This window comes from Limulus polyphemus, unplaced genomic scaffold, assembly GCF_000517525.1.
Source record: "Limulus polyphemus unplaced genomic scaffold, Limulus_polyphemus-2.1.2 Scaffold480, whole genome shotgun sequence".
Classification (NCBI taxonomy): domain Eukaryota; kingdom Metazoa; phylum Arthropoda; class Merostomata; order Xiphosura; family Limulidae; genus Limulus; species Limulus polyphemus.
Window position 1 is genome coordinate 210,550 of NW_013666090.1, and position 20,768 is coordinate 231,317.

A 20,768-nucleotide genomic window follows, 5' to 3' on the forward strand; every position below is an offset into this window, starting at 1 on the left:
TATGGGTGAAAGGCCATTTAATCTTGTTTGTTGACTCGCATTCAAAATGTTATTGAACTACTATTTCATGAACTTATGTCAATAAGTTTGGTATCAAACTGTAGATTATAATTCAGATTTTAGTACTATACATTACTCAATTTCTAATTTAAAATTAAATATTCAAAAACACAGATAAACATCGATTTTTGTGTGTCATGTGGTATGTTGAATGTAGCACTGGTTCAGTTTAGATGTTTGTGAAGTCAAAATAATAAGTCTGCAGTTTCATACGAATTAGAAGCTCAAATTACTGATATTGACAAGCTAGAGTATAAAATAAGAATGTCATATCTTTTCTGTTTGCTAAGATATTGCTCATGTAATAAATCAAACACAGTGGTACCCCACCCACATCTTTCCATTTTTGGAAACACTCCCTTATATACACTTCTATATATGACATGAATAACCAATCATAAGCTCAGAATGTCCCCCTTGTGACTTTCTCAGCCATTTTAACAGGCTTAGATGGCATTTCTTTCTTTTGAACCAATATTTCAAGGTAGTAGGGTGTGTCTTTAGTCTGCACGAAATTTCATATTTTCTAGACTAAAATACATCTTAGTTACCAAGCTTGATAAATTAAAGTGGAATTCTGTGGTATTGACATAGTGATTTATGATTTTTTAGTTACTCAAATGTGTGTATAAAACCTAAAAAAATTATTTTGTTTCAAATCCTCCACGTGCAAAATTTTTAATGGCTTAGCAACCTACATCAAGCAGCAACCATGTACAAAGATCGTAACTGGAAGAGATAATTATTTGCTTTACTTCTTTATATACTATTCTATGTTTTAAGAAAAAAGAGTTTAACTACTTATTTCAAAATAACAATAATCTATATACATATATAATGTATAATAATTGGAATGTGACACTATTTTACAAAATACTAGTCTACTACAACACAGACAAGACAAGTTACTTATTGAATACGGTAACATGAATGCACTGGGTTGTTGCCTTCCTGTCTGGGACCCAACTTTTGGTGAACCAGTGGTACTTGTAACTCTCTCTGGTTTGCTCATCCATCTTATTGTGGGTATTCTGGCTTTTAATATTTCAGAAATAAGCCTGCCTGATATGAATTTTGCATTTTTAGAATTAAAATTAGATTCAAACAGGTACTTATCTCTGAAATGCATTCCCACCCACTTCACAATCAGAAGATATGTAGTTTTCTATCACTTCTGCAGCTAAGAGATCTGGATTATGTTAGTTATTCTGAGGCAGGTGCAATAAATTATGTGGAAAGTTGAATAACCAATTATTTCTGCTGTTAAATTAGTGATATATTTAATTTAGCAGTTTCATTAGTTTCACAGGACACCGAAAACTATGACACATAAATTATGGAATGAGTAAAATGCAGTAACAATACTGGAACAAATAGTCATATGATAATTCCAAGTAAATACTCATATTATAGTAACCCTACTTAATATCTGCAAGAACACTATGTAGTCTTATTTAGACATGTCCAGTGTTCCTTTAAACATCAGACTTCTTAACTTCAAGTAATGAACAATGATATCTAACTGAGAAACCTTAAGGAGAAAGTAAACATTGCAGTGAGCCTTCAAAAAATAAGTGATTTGTATCTTTACAGTAATGCAAATGTGTATTAACCATCATCCAAAGTCTTATGTTAACAAACTTAAAATGAATATATAGTTTCCTTTAAAACAATTGGGTTACGAATGACTAACTCTTTACTGAAGGAGAAAGGAAGAAAAAGATGAAGGACGGTATGAAAGAGCAACACTAGCAAGTTATCATTCCAGTTCAAAATGCAGTGTATCTAGCTCCTGCGTGTGCCCTCATTTTGGTTATAACCAATTTCAGTAGTCATAATGATCAGCATGATGTTCATATACTTTGTTAATTTCAAATGAACAAACAGTTCATTTTATTCACAAAATCATGTGAATGACACCTCTTGTTGAGAATTTAGCCACTTTATTCAATACCCTTCTGTTTTGTACTAAATTGTTTTGCCAGAACTAGTTTATCTGGAGAACTGTGCATTCAAAAATAAAAAAAACTGACTAAAGATGTTTATGACTAGGAAGTTGGTCAATGTCTATTACATCTTGTAAGTTGTTAAAGAATGTTCTCAGATGTTGCTTTGCAAAAAGTTATTTTTGAAATATTTCACAATGTACTGCTTTATTACACAATAACTACTTGAACTTTTGTTAAGTTTTGGTATAAGTAAGAGAAAGTAGACAATGAGAACATCTAAAGATACATGAAAGATACAGAATCACAGAGTTTTATTGTATTTTAGATATTGTTCTAAATAATAGACTGATATTTAGAAACAGCAAGAAGACAAAAACATATCAAGAAACTTTGTTTTGATTACCTTGATTTGTAAGTATTTTTGAAAATTGATTTGTAATATTTACACTTAGTATTCATTTCATAAAAATGTATTTAAAATCTAATAATGTAAGTTGATATCATATAAATACTTTTTCAAATTTACTAAATTTTGTAATTCATCAACTTAGGCTATAATAAATCTAGTTTTTCTTTTTTCAGTGATGGCATCTTAGATGATCCTTTTATTATTGGAAATTGTGAGCATGTGTTTTGCAAGTAAGTAATGTATTTTGTCTTAAAAATGAACAGTTGATTTGGGTAATAGACGACATTTAGATAAAAGTATTGTTTTAACAACTTCTGTCATTGGGTTTTCTTTTTTTTTTAGATTTGGTAAAAAATAATTCCATTCTGCTTAAAGCTAATGAAAATGTTTTTTCTGAAACAATCTACTTACCTGTCTGTGCACTAGTGATTTCTCGTGTGCTTGCCGTTGAGACTTTGTGCATGCCACTAGCCTTGAACTATCTTCCACCTAAACCAGGTATTTTGATGTGAATTGCACTAGTACATGATGTAATCATTATGCTGCAATAACCTTCTTTAAGTAGGAGGGTGATACGTCCATGAGCAGTTAATCCCTATAAGCGCTTATGCTTAATATTAAATTCATTCTTAAGCTCGACACTGCTGTTGATAGACATATTTCGATTTGCTACAAATTCTAAAAGATTTTGTTTGACTTTTTGACTGTTTCTCATGATTTTTGTGAATTTCTGATTCCATTTCTCACTTTGTTCTTTTGAACAGTGGTTCACTAAAACCTATGTTAGGATTACCCTTCAGATTGTTTTTCAACCCTGCTAACTCATGTTTCTTTGGCCTCATCTGCCCAAGGTTCTAGCTCTTTTCATGAAGCTAAAATTTCATCTGGAATAAGACTAGTTAAATGTCCTCTGGTATGGTTGTTTGCAGAAGTCGAGAAACCATACAACATAATGTCCAATTCCTTACTGATTCTATTATGTTTTTGGTTGCTGGAGTTTCTTTTTCACCATTAATGGATTTTGCCTTCCTTCCCAGTCTCTCTTATCTCCTGTGCATTCTCCATTCCTGAGCCAAAGTTGACAATTTTGTACAGTTCTTTCCACTGTCTGGTTTTGCTATGGCTTTGTTGTTCACTGTTGAAGATCACATAATTCTTCTCTCTCTTTGTTGATCATGTCTGGTTTGTACAATGCTTTCCCTTTTTTTTGTGTTCTATGTTTCTTCTTGTTCTTTATTCCATTCTTTCATGCTGTAGTTTGTTTTTCCCCCACCATCTGACTTTAGTATCCATGGTGAGGTCTTTTTGTCTCAGCATCATTCCCATTCTTCCCTGCCTCACCCTCCTCAATTTAGTTCCTTTAAAATGGCATATAGTTTTTTTCCCTTCTGCCTTTTTGGATCCTCAATCCTTGGAATCCTGTTTGCCTGATTGGGTGTTAACCCTCTGTCTCCAGTCTCCCTTACCCTGCCTCACTTTTCCTGTCTTCACCTTCTCTGTGCTCTATCTCTTCACTGTCTGTTCTGTTATCTCCTGTCTTCACCTTCTCTGTGCTCTATCTCTTCACTGTCTGTCCTGTTATCTCCTATCTGAATCCATTGACCAGGATTTAGATAATTTTTCTGGGATATCTGTGGTCACTCCTTTTCCCTACTTAGGCCAGTATCTCATCATTGGCTATCTTTCTCCTCGCATGGTTTTTATATAGTTGAGACCTATTCAGTCATGATACACTTTTCTATGTTTTTCATCTTTCTCAATCTTCCCTATGTGGCTTGTGTATAGTTCCACTTATTTACTGTAAGGTGTATGGAGTGTTACTCTCACCTTGGTGTGTTGAGCAGAAGTTGCTTGTCATAATTTTTCTCTCACTTATTTATTCTTATGTCTTGCATATTTCTATGCATCCCCTTAGATTTGTTGGCATGTGTACCCTCGTTCTCTCTCACATTTTCTCTTCCTACCTGTACCTCCTCTTGCCATTTCCCTTCCTGAAGGGTTAGTCTTTTTCCATCCTGTTGGTGATTACCTCTTTGTACCTGGTTTGCTCAGGTCCCGAGGGAACACTTTTCTTTTTGCTAATCATAACTCACTTAATGGCCTACCATTGGGTCACTCACTTCACTTCTTTTCCTCCTCTTCTTTACCCATTGTTTGTTCTCCACTTTCCGATCATCAGCACTATCACTGTCTCAGGACACAGTGTTGGAGCTCTTGGGCTTGAATGCCATAGAATGTCACTTCGCCCTCTCCAATGTCTCTTCATTGTCCTCTTGAATTCTGGAGAATGACGTCCCCTCATTGTACTTCTTTTCTGAACTACTTCTGATTATTTCACAACTTCAGAGGAAAGGGTTTCTTCCTATTAATAGCTTATTTTTCCCCAGTCTTTTGATGAAGAAGGTCCATATCTTGGACACTTTTCACATTCTAATATCCCTCAGTATCATTGCACTTTCTTTTGTTTGTCCATTATGATACAGTATGCTGGTTTCAGGTTATACCCTTTGGCATGACTTCTGCTCCTTATGTCTCAGCTAGGTCATGAGAGCTTTTGCTTGCCACATCCACCGTTTTGTCCTTCATTTCCATATCTCTCTTGATGTTTAGCTACTTTTTGCTTCTACCCAGTAGACCTCTTCTATAGCCACATCTCTTTTCCTCCAAGAGGCTGTTCATCAGGTGCCTGGTCACCTCAAGTCTTGTTTCCTGATCTCACAACTGACTGTTCTGGCTGTGGACATCCTCAGTCTTTATTGGTTTCTTCTTTTTTGTATGTGTTCCCTGCTATCTACCTTCCTCCACATGTCTTGGCAATACTCCTTATTGAATCCTGTTGGTAGTACCTTATTGGCCAGTTCTTTCTTGGTTTCTTCTTCTTCTTCACTGACTAGCATCTTGGGCACCTCTTCTTCTTCATCATCAGGTTCTTCCTGCTCTAACCTACCACATTACTTTTTCATCTGGGAGTGTCATCTCTTCATGTGTGGGATTATTCATTCCTTCCTCAATGGGCAGTTTTCACTCTCTCTATTCCCTGACACACATGGCATTTTGATCACCACTGTCCATCAGGCACTCTCTGCCTTCATGCCATCCTTTTGTTGTTCATCATTTGGAATTCTTTATCAGGCTGTTTGACCAAAGATTATTGGTCTACACTATAGTGGGACATTGTATAGCCTTATCAGCTACCTTTCGTGCTGTGGTTCTGTCTTTTTACCCCCTGACTTTCTTTGTCTTTTTTACTATTCTGGCTCATTTTTTTTATTGGGACCTTCTTGTGGTTCTTTACAGTTTTCCCCATACCCTGTTTTAACCTCTGAACACTTGTTCCTTCTCTCACCTTTCCTTGGAAGCCTCTTTCCATTTCCTTCTGAATTGAGGTCATTGCTGTACTCATATTTATGCCTTATGTGCCTCCTGTACTTTTTTCTTCAAATCTTACCCCCTTTTATTTCCTGACTCCTCATTTTTTCCTGCCACAAGGGTGGTTAGTGAAGGTGATGGGTCCTTTTCTCACATTTTTTGTTCCATCATTTTCTGCCCACAATGATATTTCCAACCCTGGCCTTCTTTAGTTCTCCGTTTTGGGTGATCTGGTGTTGTTCAACTTGCACGACTCTGATTCAGTATGCCCGCAATCACCTACTCTTGTTATGTGACCCCTTTTTATCCAGGGATCTAAGTCTACTACTTTTACTGATTGGACTCAGTACTTCATCTGGGTCATTTGTTCTTTCCTAGAGTATGACATTCGCAGAATCTGTCATGTAACTTTTCATCAGATTTGTCCTTTGCGTCAGTTTGGCCTTGCTCTTTCAACGACCAGTGGACAAGAACTGACAAACAGGGAGGTGGACAATGTCTACTCAACTTCTTCATCATCTGGCAGTTTCATCTCCATCTAGACTTATTTTTTCTCCATTTGCCATTCTTCAGTCTACTCACCAATTTTAATGGTGTAAGTACCTCATTTATTTCTTTACCCACTTGTAATGATAGTCTCGTCTCCCCTTGGAAACCCACCCAGTGGGCAGTGTTGCCTCACTGGGTATACTTACTTCACTAAATTTACATTGAGTCAGAGGTAAGTGTTAAGCCCACCCAACCTGGTTCCTATGTGTCCACTGTTGAGTTGGGGGTTTTGCAAGACCATTACAGTGTTATATATCCCTTTATGTCTATTCTAGACTGTACCTTCCATGGCCTATCATGGAAAAAGCTAGCACTGGAGGAGTATCTGCTCACTTCTCTGGCTCATGCATGCTGACTTTTCAAAATAGGTTTTGTGATAACCCATTGCGCTTTCTCCTGTAAAAGACTTTTGTGGTGTTAGGTCTGATTGGGTCCAGGCACCTCTACAAAATCTCCCCAATGCAAATCCCTCCATGGTCTTTGAGTAGAACATGGGATACCCTTGCAATTCCTGGTTCCTAGCTGCTAGAGTGGTTGACTTGGAGAGTTATTCACTGGGTGTGCAATCCCTTTGTAGTGAGACTGAGTGGGCAGCACTATGTTGGAGGAAATAGGGAAGTGGTGTTCATGTCAGTGTAGTGCAGGTTCACCCTATTATACTGTATGCTAATCTTCTAGTGGTTTTGACTAGTTGAATAGGGCAAAGTGTTCTCCTTGGAAGCCAGGAAGGGACCTTAGTGCCCATTCCTGTATGTATGGTAAGTGAATTGTACAACAGAAAACTTACCAAACTGTAGGGTGTGATTATTGCCCAAGCCACACTACACATCATATCCATATGATTTGTTTTGTGCCAAAGCTTGGTTGGTCATATTTTTTCTGCCCATCCCTGCAACACATTGGCTTATTTTTGCCTTCCTCCTTTCATACTTCCATTCAGGAAAAGAGTATACCCTGCCTGACAAGGATGTAGTCTCCCATAAGTGTTGCCCTTCTAGTAAGCTCCAGCTAATGGGTGTCACACTGCATGGGCTTTTTCGCTTCTGATATTTATCTAGGTTTTCTTTTTTTGCCATGGCCCTTCCACCACATTAGTGGAGAGTTAAGTGAATTATTTCAAAAGTTAATGTTTTCCTTACCTGCAAATATATTTCTCATAGATATTTGCCTCTCTTCACACCTTCCCACTCTTCTTTCCCACTATCAGTGCACATTATTTTTGCTTCTTCTAAGAATGAAGTTAATTATAATTGCAAGTGCTTATGGGGATCTACCATGCATGGAGGATGTGTCACCCTACTATTGTTGGAAGGATGTTGCAGCATGATGGTTCCACTATGTAATAGAGCAGTTCACATCAAAACACATACTTAATTTAGGTGGTTTGGTAGTTCAAGGTTAGTGGTGTGTGCAAAATCTCAAAGGCAGGCATTCAAGAAATAGATACTGTGGGCAGAGGTAAATATCTATTGGAAATACATTTTCAGGAAAGGAAAGGAAAATGTTAACATTTCTTAAACTGCCAATTCTATAAGTTAGCTTTACTAATGTTTCCTTATACATGTAGACCTAAGTTCATAATAGACTAATACAATAGTATAACTTGTTTATTTCATATCTTTATTTCGTCATTGAAACATAAACTCAGTATTTACAAATATTACTAACTGGCTGATAGTAACAAACAAGCTGACTAACAAACTTGTTAACTCAGGAATAAATTATCCACTGTAACTAACTCAGGAAAATCAAACAAAATCTACTTTAACCTAACTCATGCTTTATACCCTTTATATCAGTTCCTAAACTTTCAAGAAACTTTAAGACATTAACCCTATTGCTCCAGGTATCCTTTACTGTGCATGACGCAAGGTTTTAGTGTCTGACATTTAACATTTTATTAAACCACTTTTTTGTTTATGTTATATCGATTAGATTAGCATAAAATCTTAGCTAATAATTCATATTTTAATAGTATACAAGTTTTAAGTTCTTAATTCTACAAGGCAATATTAAAGAAATATCCTGAATTTCCACTGGTGTATCCACGTGATACATTTTCTCTTAGCTTTAGTCATCATCCTTATTTTATCCACCACCCCTTGAAATAGTATGAAAATAAACGTAAATTACTCTATAAAATATTTATTGCTCAGACAAACCATAATTTTTATAGTCTTCAATTTTGTTTGGTTACAGATTTATCAAATAGAAAATCAGACCTCTCCTACCACACCCACTTGTCACATCCTCTCCTTCTGAATTCGTTGATAGTTCTCTCTTACATTTTATTATATATTACCTATAACCAATAGAAAGTCAAGGTTTTCATCTATCAAATGATGTATTGTATAACATTGTGTTCTGAACAGAATATTGCCAGTTTCACTCACAGTGCAAGATTTGTTCCCATTGAAAAGTTAAAGACTAGTTTGGATGAATTTGTAACAGCTCTTGTCGCATAGTTAGAAAGCCAGAATAATTTTGAGAGGTAAGGGAATTTGTCTACTGTTTGAATGTTGTTAGTATATATTTTTTGGTGAATTATTTAATTAAATAAAAATTATTAAGTGCATTACTATTTACAGTATAAAAAAATAGGGTTAACTCTCGTTGAAAACTTGAGAGTAAGAAAAAAGAAGATTGGGTAAGTATTTTATTTCTTGTTTTTCATATTTATTTTTTATTTATTATTATTATTATAAAGTAAGTAAAATCTAAAAATATGGATCTTTTTAAGTTATTTAAGATTACATAAGGTAAAATAAGTAATAATAATAATATGATAAAAATGGTTCAAGAGATACGCACATGAGCAGCCTGTAGTAGCTCGTTGGTAATGTAATTCGCTAGTGTAACGTGACCTGCACATTCTCCGAGTGATTTACAACTTATAATGGTGTGGATAGTATTAGTAGTTATACACTGTTCAAAGGGCAACAAAACATTAAAATTTAATTCTAAATAGATGTATAATGTTACGAACTTAGAGCTACTTAGGATAAACGAATGTAGTTTTAGGTTACAATTTGAAGTCATTCTAGAAAGGAAAAATGTGTAATTTATGTTTATTTCAATCTTCTTTTTTTTTGTGGTTACGAGGTCAGTCGAATTAACTGATCACATTTTGAGATAGGGTAGAGAAAATAACAGATAAACTATAAAGTTTTTCTAGAAAAAACTTTTGAAATGTATTTAGGAGGTTTTAGGGATTACACAAAGGAAATTTGAGATTTTTGAGATGAGGAAAAGTATTTATAGTTTTAACATGAAAATTACTTTGCACACAGACTATTCAAAACAAATACTCAATATATTAATGGACAAATCCTTATTTTATTTTATTAAAAATACTTCACTAAAAAATAAGATTTATTGCATGTGAAAGACTTGTAATGTTAACTGAAGGACTGCCAAATTTTGTGAAGATATACACACTATATTGAGAGTTGTAAGTATTAAATCTATAAAGACTGTGGTTGGTCATATTGACTGAGCCAGTGTTTAAAGAGTTAAGCCACATGCTCTTCATGTGACTTTAGAATTTATTGTAGACCAAAAAAAAAAAAAAAAAATAACACCTAACTCACAAAATCATAACCTATGGCAACACATACATGTAGAATTGAAACATAATTCATGCAATTGTCCATTTTCTTGTGTACTTTCATAGTATGCTTTTAGGTATTGTATCATTAATAATCTAAGTTTATTGAACAGGTAACACATGTACAGTATCTGCTACAAACAATGTAATTTTTTTCATGTTCACCAAATTATAATTAAGTGGCATATTGATAAACTTAGCTCAATCCAATCAATATGTGCAAACCTTAAAATAGAAAGGTAAACAGTAGGAATTATCTAAAATAGGATTTAAGTTTGAAGATACAATGAAACGAGAGGTCTAGAAATGAGAGTATTATGTACTATGCATGTTTGATTAATACATTTTTTGCCAAAGATTACTTCTAAAACATACTTACCTCCGCTGCCACTATAACTATTTCTCAGTCTCCAGGGTTTGCACTCTTTGCCCATCTAAGCATTGAAATGCAGTCTTTTATGCTACACTCGAATGCCCTTGGCAAATTCTAATTTGGAAAATTTCCACCAATTTAAATGTGCCCTCTATCTAGGTACTGTATATAAGCACCTCATTTGGATAATGTAATCACTTTTTCTCTACAAAGCTTTCAGCATGGGATTCTATAAAAAGGAGTGTTGTGATTATTCACAATTTACAATACAACTTTGAATGTGGTTTGCGTTACTATGGTTATATCTTCATATATTTATAAATTACTTTCCAGAGTTAATGTTTCTACTTCGGAGGCCATTCAGACCTCTCCTCTTCCACCTGTGTTATCTGGTGTTTGTCAATGGCCAGGGGAGGGGTTGCTCTCAGTCGAAGCTGTCCGTGATATGATCCGTTGCGAGATGGACACATATGCAGACCAATGGTGTCTCTCCGAGGAGTTCTGTGGCAGCTTTTACAACTAACCTGGACTGGTTGGGAAGAGTTTAGACTCTTTTTTTTTTTCTGGCTTCTTTTATTAGGTCAGCCTCAACAGAGGACTATGTTGATCAGCCACCTCCAGCCCCCTTTCTTCAGTTGGTTATTGCATTTGACTACTTCCTTGTTGGCAGCAAGGACAGCAAGTGACTACTTGATTTCTCCTCCTTCTTCTGATATTGCTGTTCATGCTGGGAGATTTGCCACTCAGTTACGTGACGGGATAGCTATGCCTTATCCCCTACGTTTATCTGAACAACATGCTTTGGCTTATCACTGCCAGGAGGAGGAGGTATATTTAGATTCTCAACCAATAGACCCACTTTTGGACCTGTGGAGTTTCGATTGGAACCTATGATCACTTTAAACAGATCACAGTTTCTTGGATTCGTCTTACTCTCACGACTGTCCTGAGGTATTTATCTTCAATCCAAATTTTTGTTGGAAGCCTATCAATGTTCCCCTCAGCAATTTGAGGACAAGTTGGGGATTTTGCTGACATTTACCTAATTCAGATTGTTTTCTTTCAGTTCTTTGTATAGTTTCCTGGTTGGTATTTTTTGGGTAGAGATTCTTTGTTCAAAAGTTTGTTTACAATCTTCTCCCTTCGGGGAGTTATGGGAAGCTTCTTTTCTCTGTTTCATGTTGTTTGCTGGAGTTCCTGAGACTTTATAATCAAGATTTGATTCAGCTTGTTTACATTCTTATTTATCATTGTTGACTTTTTGCCTTTCTGGTGCTGATTTGGGAATGTTGACTCGTAGTTTTTCATGACCCCGTCCTTCAGTTCCCAGGTCTATTGGTTCCCATAAAGAGTCCATCCTTATTCTCAAGAATCTTTGGCTCAGGCAGACCGTTGAAAATGACATTGGTGTCAGTCCCATAGGCGGGGACCAGTGGGACCACTAATACATCACTTTCTGAACATATGGAGTTCTTTCACCAGGGATCCATAGGTATTCCATGCTCTGGATTCAGGGTTGGTCATTCAATTTACATCACTTCCACCTTTATCTGCACAACCTGTTGTCTTGTCACCTCCAGCATATTCATGACGAGTGGGGCTTCGTTCCCAGGCTATAAGAGAATTGTTAGTCAAAAGAGCAGTAGAGAGGGTTGATCCAGTTCTTCTGGGATTTTATTCCCGTTTATTCATTGTACTCAAGAAGATTGGCATCAAATCATCGATCTATCTTGACTCAACCATTTTTGAGACCTTGTTTTCCTACCTTGGATCTTTACTGGACTCATTCCCATCGTTTAAGTCTTTTAGCATGTCATGTTCCTGGAGTGATGAATTTAATTGCAGATCTCTTGTCTTGATCCAACCAACCACATTATTCCGACAGAATGGATGATACATCATGAGGTTTTTCATTGGATGTGCTCTCAGTTTTAGTCTCCAATGCCTCATCTTCAAGCATTGGCAGTAGATGAGTTCAGTCGGGCCTGGACAGGCTTACATCTGTATGTCTTTCCTCTGATTTGGCTATAGCCCTGGTTTCTGATTATGGTTCACTCCACTCTCTGTCGAGTTATCTTGGTTGCACTATATTGGCCAATTAAAAATTAGTTTCCACTTCTTTGGTATCTGCAGGTATGTACTCCTATACGTCTTCCACTTTGGCAGTCTCTGAGACAGCCTCAATCAGATATTCTCCACCCAGATGTTCGGAAACTCAATCTTCATGCTTGGAAGTTATGCAGTCCTTTACCAAACATAAGGGTTTATCTTCTACGGTTTCTCTGTACTTAACTAGATCTCTCTGTTGGCCAACCACAGCCATTTATCAACGGAAATGGAATACTTATCATCAGTGGTGTCTTAAAAGGAACTTCAACCCTCTTCATCCTAAAGTATCTACCATATCCCATTTTATGACTTGGGTATTTGAGAGGAGTCTTGATTTATTTACAGTTGCTTTATATAAGGCATCCTTATCTATTATTTTTTGGTATTCCAAATATTGGAAGGTTTTTTGAATCCTCAGTACTAGCAGGTCTACTCCAAACCCTTCATATTCTTTGACCAAAATGACCTTTTCCATTACCAAATTGGGATTTTACAGTTGTTTTACAGGCATTGTCTCATCCTCCCTTTGAGCCCTTAGCTTCATGTTCTTTGTTTCACCTTTCTCTTAAATTGTATTTTTGTTGTTACTGGCTTGTGAATGTCATCAGTTGGAATTGTTTGCAATTCATGTGGTTCAGACTCTTTATCATTCCACATTTGTCCTGCTTTACCCCAATAGGTCTTTTTTGTCCAAGACTAATAGCTAAAGAAGGGGAAAGATCCTTCTCACCAATCCATTTGCCAGTCATTTCTCTCCTTTATGACCACTCTGATCCTGACTGTTTGTTATGTCCTGTTAGGACTCTAAAGTGTTATGTAGCTCGTACTAACTCATTTCGAGGTAGTAGGAATCAATTGTTCATTCATTGGAATCCTTCTTTTTCCTGTTACTTATCTTCCATTACCCTAACGAGGTGGCTTCATAAATTGATTCTCATGGCCTATAATGGATTATCATTACAGAAGAGGAAACTTTTGTGTGTCACATCTCACCAGATTTGTCATATCTCTAGCTTCTTGGTTGAATTGCCCTCTGGAAGACATTGGGTGATTTGGTATGTGAATTACTCCTAATACTTTCCTATCTCATGACTTACATGATCTGGCATTTTCCTCTTCTGAGGGTTTTTGACTAACCCCTGTAGCCATTTTCACCACATGGTATTACCTTTTTATTATGGACTGCCACTCATGGACTATCGTGAGTAAAGCTAAAGGGGATCCTGCCCACCCCTGCCAGTCTTCAAGTTGAATATATCGGGGTCGGTTTGCTTTTAAAAATGTAGAGAACTTGGATCATCTATTGCACAGTTTCCAGAGCACTGTTCCTCAGGGGTCTCCAATGCGTTTGGGATCCAAACAAAAGTATACATAACATTGCTGTCCAATAGCCCCTTAATTCCAACCCTGAGTTGTGGAACCTTGACTATCTATTTGGGGCTGGCCTATACTGACAATTACTTGTATTCTATTCCACCTTTGTTATAGGAACTGAGTTCCTGGTGAAGAGCATACCTGTTCTGGGTGTAGTGCAGTTCCCCTACTCTTGTACCATCTTTATCTTGGTACATTTCTGTTCAATACAGATGCTTTCTGTATGGTTCATGCCTGCACCAGCCCCTCCACCTTCTCAATGTGGGATTCTAGCTATAGTATCAGCAGAAGTAAGTATGTTTTGGAAGTTAACATTTTCCTAAACTGAAAATGTATTTCCAGTAATACTTACCTCTGTTGACACTCTCCCACCTTCCCACTAAAAGCTGGTTTATGTCTCAAGAAAGTGATTACATTATCTGAATGAGGTGCTTATATACAGTACCTAGATTGAGGGTGCATTGAACTTGGTGGAGAAATTTTCAAATTAGAATTTGCCAAGGGCATTTGAGTGGGGTATAAAAGATTGGAGCAAGTATTTTCAATGCTTAGATGGAAAGAGTGGAAACCCTGGAGATCGAGAAATAGCTATAGTGTAAGCAGAGGTAAGTATTATCGGAAATACATTTTTGGTTTAGGAAAATATTAACTTTCATTCTTTTACAATGCTGATGAGACAATTTCAGTGAGATTGAGAAAGTTACAGAACAAGAAATCACAGGAGACTGTGTGAACACCTGTAGTTACACCGCATCATTAAAAGCAAACACTAAACCATCCAAAATTAACTTTGAAAACTTGTATATATATATAAAATATTTCAAATAATGATACAATACCATAATTTTATGAGCTTAAGCTATTCCAAAGGTTAAAAATTCTGAGAAAATTATCTCCATTAGAATAAGTATTTTTTTAAATTCATTTCTCAAGCTTATACTTATGATCTTTAACATTCAAGTTTCTATTACAAAACTTGTCTTTCCAACATATCACTTCTTAGATTTATACTCCATCAAAAGAAGTTAAAATGTTTAAACCTTTCCTCATAGCTCATTCTAGTAGCCTTATACTAAATTCCTTCAAGCATAGATAGACTTTCTATAGGATACAGGGTGGACTGTATCATACACCCATTCACACTATACTTAGCATGAAATAAACAACATCTGCACACTTTTTATGTTTATACCACCACTAAATTATGTTTGCTCACTGTCTTTGTTCAGTCTAACATATGCATCCTATTTTTGAGTGATTGTAATCACTATCTGGAAGTAAAATAAAACACAACAGAATTAATGTTTACAGTATCTCTACTGATGGAATGTTGTGCTCACTTTGTAATTCATTAGATCAAAATGACAGAGTACTTCAAATATAATCTAATTTAGTCATACAAATTGAAATTAATCTTTATTACAGTATGATATTAAATCAGATATTTCTTTAAATGTATCCCAGAAATTGACTAGCTTTGGCTGAAGGCTTCTGAGCCTTTTTGTTTCTCAATAGATACACCTAGGTCTTACTCCATCTCCAAAAACACTTACTGTATGGAAATTGAAAGTGGATTCGTACTTGTTAGAGTAAATTTATGTTTTTGAATTAAATTCTCTACAATGTAGAATGCCATTCAAAGGTTTCTAAGCAATATTATAATGTTCAAATATTGGTTTTAAAAAATAATTTCAATATTTTGTTTTTTTAGAAAATGCATCACAAGGCATCAGGGTAATTTCTGTCCACTCTGTTTCATGCCCTCAGCTGTTAAAGATGTACAGAGTGACAGTCAGATGGGAACTCTTCTGAAACTGCTTAATGAATTGAAAACTTTACTTAACCAGAATCAACAGAATAATGATTTTATTCCCAACCACACTATCCAAAATGAGAGCCAGGTAAACAAAGACTTTGTTGAAGAACCGGAAAAATGTATACCTACACTGTTTTCTAAGAAACAACAAAATGATAATATTGCTGGAGAACCTAATAACAAAATATCTACAAAGAATCAGCAAAAGATTGATATTGTTGAAAAAGCTGTGGAAGACCACTGTAATACTGATATTAATCAACTGAACAATGATTCTCTCAAAGAATCTAAGAACTTGGCATCATCATGGAACCAAGGAAACAGCACTTATTATGAAGAGTCTAAGAATATTTTAAACCAAGCCCAACAGCATGAAAATGCTGCTAATTTAGCTGAAGAAAAAGAAACCACAAAAGAGAGTCAAAACCATGTACCACCTAAAGGTAGGAACTTAACCTCCAGCACTATTGAAAAATCTCCCAGCAGTCGTCATGAGTTACCTAAAGGTTACCAGTTAGATGTTGATATGTCATCACCTTGCTGTCCTAAGATTGAATACATTAGTGAAAGTGCAAACAAAAAGACAAAAAAAACAATTAAGGAGTATGTAAAAAGAAAAGAGAGTGAGTCATTACACTGTAAAGAAACCCTGGAAAATTATTCAACGAGAAATTCATCACCATCTCCTAGACAGTTGCCAACCTGTACTACTCCTATATGTACTCGCCGTCTTCGACAATCTCTAAGTAGCCCTGGTGGCAGTCCTGCAAATTCTTCACCTGCAGTAATCAAACGAAATGCTAAAGGAGAAACACCTTTACACGTAGCAACTATTAAGGTATTCTTTTTTTTTGACAAAAGTGTGAAAGTTGCATGGTAAAGTATTTATTTATTTGTTAATTTCTTTTCTTTCCCAATTATAAATTCAGTGAGGAAAATATGGAGTACAGACATAATCTATTCTTTAGTTAGCTACTCCCTCAGCAACAGACTAGTTTTGCCTAATTCATGGCTTGTCAGTGCTGCTTATAAGAATGAAGCAAATAAATAAATAAATAGGCCTCATATAGTTGTGGAATGTAAGCAGTTTGTTTGGTTTAGATATGTTGTCATTTACTCACCACTAATAACCTAAAATGCTTTAGGTGTTTGGATAACATGTACATACCATCACAATTATTTTACATTATTCAGCAGAGTAACTGGTTATTTATTTATTTAATTGGTAATTTCATTTCTTCACCAAAACACACATTTCAATGAAGGAAAAAATATTTCTTAAAATATCTTTTAGGTAAATGTTATCTGTGAAGTAGGATAAAATGTTAAAGGTATTCTAAATAAATTCTATGTTTAATGTTGGCTAATTGTGTAGATATATAAAAAAGACAACTAGAAAATAATAAAAACACCTTTTAACATTTCATTGAAAGTAAATTTGATTATTTGTTATTTATGATACTGCTGATGGTTCCCTCCTTTACTGTTTACACATTTGACATTAAGAACACTTCAACTGAGCCTATTAAGTCATTAGTATCAGTCTTTGTAATGCTACCATATTATACCATTTGATGATGTTGATATGTTAGCAGACATTTACATTTTTTTGTTGTTGTTGTTTTCCATGTTGTTAAAGATAATATTTAAGTTTAGTGTTGGAATGTTTATATACTTTTGGTGGCTTGGCTATAATCTTGTGTCTTTATAAACATGGTTTCTGAATGTAGTCTTTTTTTTATTTATTTATTTCATCTCTGTTATGGCTTTTTAGTCTGTGACCTGAGATTAAACATAGAATTTATTTAGGATGGCTTCAATTATTCTACATGTGGTGATGTTCAGGTTGTACAACTATGCAAGGCTGATACTTTTAGTTTGGAGACCAGTGGTTTTCAAACCTTACTTGCTTTCATCATATGTACATATTGTTCCAATGAGTAATTAGTCTGGAGAAAGGTATCACAAGTTAAACGTATGTACAAAACTTCTTTACACTATAGGAAATCACAGTTTATCTAAAACTCTAAATAATTCTCTTTTCTTGTAAAAAATCCACACAGGCTGATTCAATTACTTTAGAATCCAATTGACAAGACGCATTATTTTTCTCCACTCTTATCACAATAGTATCAGTGAATAATTCACTTACGTTATCCCTTGGGTTATCACAGTTGTATCCTGAATTTTAAATAATTGTCTTCTTTTAGTGAAAATCCACATTGGCGGGTTCAATTACTTTAGAATGGTGGTTCACAACCTGGGGTCTGCGAAGGTAATACTGTGGGTTTGTGAGCTATTTTCTTTCATTAAATAATGAAGAAAGGACACAGGAAAAAATGAATAATAAAAGGGATATTTGGTGGTGAAAAGGTTGGGAACCACTGCTTTAGAACACCCTTAGACAAGATGAATTATTTTCTTTATCTCTGTTAAACTGTGAAACTCACTTTAAAATATTGCCTATTATGGCTAATCACTCGCATGCCAGTGATTAAACTTATATCGGCTGTAGCAGAAAATGAGGTATGATAATTACAGTTTACAGTTTCAAAATTCGAAAAAATTGAATGGGTTATGGCTGACCACAAGTACAGCAGAAAGCCCATGGTTAATGATGGTACTTATTGTTGTTCAACCAACAGGTCAGCTAAATGAGTAGTATTAAAGATTTCTGTTGTGTTTTTTAGCCTTTATTTCCTTTGCCGAATCTTAATAGTCCATCAAGTTTTAGTAACTTGACGAACGCTAATTTGTACTGTGCTTTATATAACAGTATGCTTATTAGGAGTAATACTAAGCATAGTGTAATCAGCTGTAGCCCTCAAATTTTCTACATGTTGTTAAAACTAATTATTAGCTCTGACCTTCTGTGGGGTAAATGTTTAGTTTCTTCTACTAAAATTTTCAATATTGAGATTTTGAAGTTACTTTCTGTTTCTTTATATAACTGTTACTCCTCGCATGTAGGTAATTCTTGTAACCCTTGAATCTTTATGTTCAATTGTGCTGCAGTATACTTGGTCTTTCTTCTAAAACTAGAAGGTAAATTTATTTCCTTTTCACATGCAGAACAATTTCTTGCTAATTTTAAATAAACACTTCCCTTTACACTAACCATTTTGATTTGGTAATCAAATTGATGAATGTCATGTTTTGGACGTATTATTGATAAAGTCAATTCATTTCTAATGTTAAATAAATAAGTTCCTGGAGTTTTTGTTTTATAAAAATAGAAGGGCTTAGGAATGATAATTCTTTTCTCGCATATTTAGTAATTTATCTTTGATTCCTGTGAAAATTACATATTATAACATATCCCCAGTTCAGTTGTACTATCCCTCACTATACTATCACTATTACCAGTGTATGTTTGCGGACTTACAACGCTAGAATCCGGGTTTCGATACCCGTGGTGGGCAGAGCACAGATAGCCTATTGTTTAGCTTTGTGCTTAATTTCAAACAAACTATTACCAGTACTTGATTTGCTCTGTTTTTTACACCTCTAGTCAAATGTTCATTTGCTATTTCAAATGCAGTTTGCAATTTATGCTTCATTTCTGCTTTATAGTCCTCATCTATTACAAAATTCATCCTTTTAGATGCTAATATTTCCTACATAGATAACATTACATCTCTACCATGCAAAAGAAGAAAGGACTTTCCTGTGTAGGCTTGTTTTCTGCACTTGTATAAGGTAATACTAGTCAAAGAAATCTTTTCATCCCATGTTTATGATCTTTCTCACGATACTGTGATATCTTGTAGAGTTTGGTTAGATATTTCTACTAACCCATTAGTTGGGTGATAAGCAGTGATCTCAATTTTCTTTACTCTTAACAATTCACAAATTTCCTTCATTAATTTCAAAATGAAGTTCATATCTCACCTGTTAACAAATACTGTAGTATGTCATGCCTAGCTACAATGTGGTTTACCATTGTCTTTGAAATAGTATCTGCTTTTTAATCTGATAAATGTATTGGTTCTGGAAATCTGGTAAGGTAGGTAGCAACAACTAATTTATTCAATTTCCTGTGTATGAAGTTGGTAATGGACCTCAAATATCCATAGCTATCATCTGAATTGGCATCATTAAACTTGGCATCCTCTGTAAGGAAGCATTTCTTAAATGCAGACAGGTTTTTACTTTTTACATCATGTAAACCATTCAAAATATTTTTTGATATCTTTTCTCATGTTTGGCCAAAGAACTGTTCACTTATTCTACTGTAGGTTTTTACAAATGCTAAGTGGTCTCTAATTGGAGTGTCAACATCAACAATAATTTGACTTTTCTTGGAAACTTCAGTTAATCTAACTTGCCTTACAAGTATTCTTTCTATCAAACTCTCCTGTTGGTATGTTCTGTTGTCTAACCTAGGTTTAGTGCCATCTGAGGGGTCTGTATAGTTATTTCCCTGGCCACATTCTTCTTCTTCTACTTTATTTTGCCTTGTTTTACTTCTGTTTACCACACTTTTCACTATTGCTACTACTTCTATGACTTTTATTGCTAGTATTACTATTCTTGCTAGGATCACCTCTTTTCTTTTTAGTCCTTTTAGTCTGATTTCTTTGCAAATACTTAGTTCTATTACCATGCCAATTTTGTTGTGTATCACTATGCTTAGAAGTATCAGTGGTTTTGTATTTTGACTTTTGATCCTTAGCCTCTCTACTTTACTTAATGCTAGTGTTCAGCATCTGACTATTAGCTTGAGTCAATGGGAAGGTATAATTTATCTTCACTTTTGAACATAAGTCTGAAGGTATAATTCCTTGAAAGCTAAAGATCTCCATTTCTATGTGCTGCTTACTGCTGGTAATAAGATATCTCAGTATCATAATCTTGCAAGAAATCATGCCCTGGTATATCATCTGTTGACAGATGAAGAATGGCTGTTCAAGTTCTAAGTTTCCTACTTTTATTTGAACACTGTATTTGCATAGAATTTGAATAGGATGTCCTGGTATGGAAGTTAAAATACTTTTTAATACTTATTTCCATGCATTATCTAACAATGTCAGATTTTTCTTTACTGATTCTTCATTTGAAATACAGCACTTGTGTCAACTAACAACTGACATTCTACACCTTTTATTTTTACATAATTTTGTTACCACTATTAATACTCAAAATTTTATGCC

At 35.0% G+C, this 20,768-nt stretch overlaps 1 protein-coding gene across 3 annotated transcripts in view; it reads left to right on the forward strand.

The window, feature by feature from the left end:
- The window catches only part of LOC106458526 (BRCA1-associated RING domain protein 1-like), an 82,754-nt gene that overhangs the window by 10,770 nt on the left and 51,216 nt on the right, over positions 1-20,768 (forward strand). For 2 of the 3 annotated variants that reach the window (XM_022384767.1, XM_022384768.1), the window contains exons 2-3: positions 2,592-2,648; positions 15,511-16,453. In XM_022384767.1, coding sequence (XP_022240475.1) covers positions 2,592-2,648; positions 15,511-16,453 — 1,000 coding nt within the window. The remainder of the gene's footprint in view (positions 1-2,591; positions 2,649-15,510; positions 16,454-20,768) is intronic. The other variant, XM_022384769.1, reaches the window with a different exon arrangement.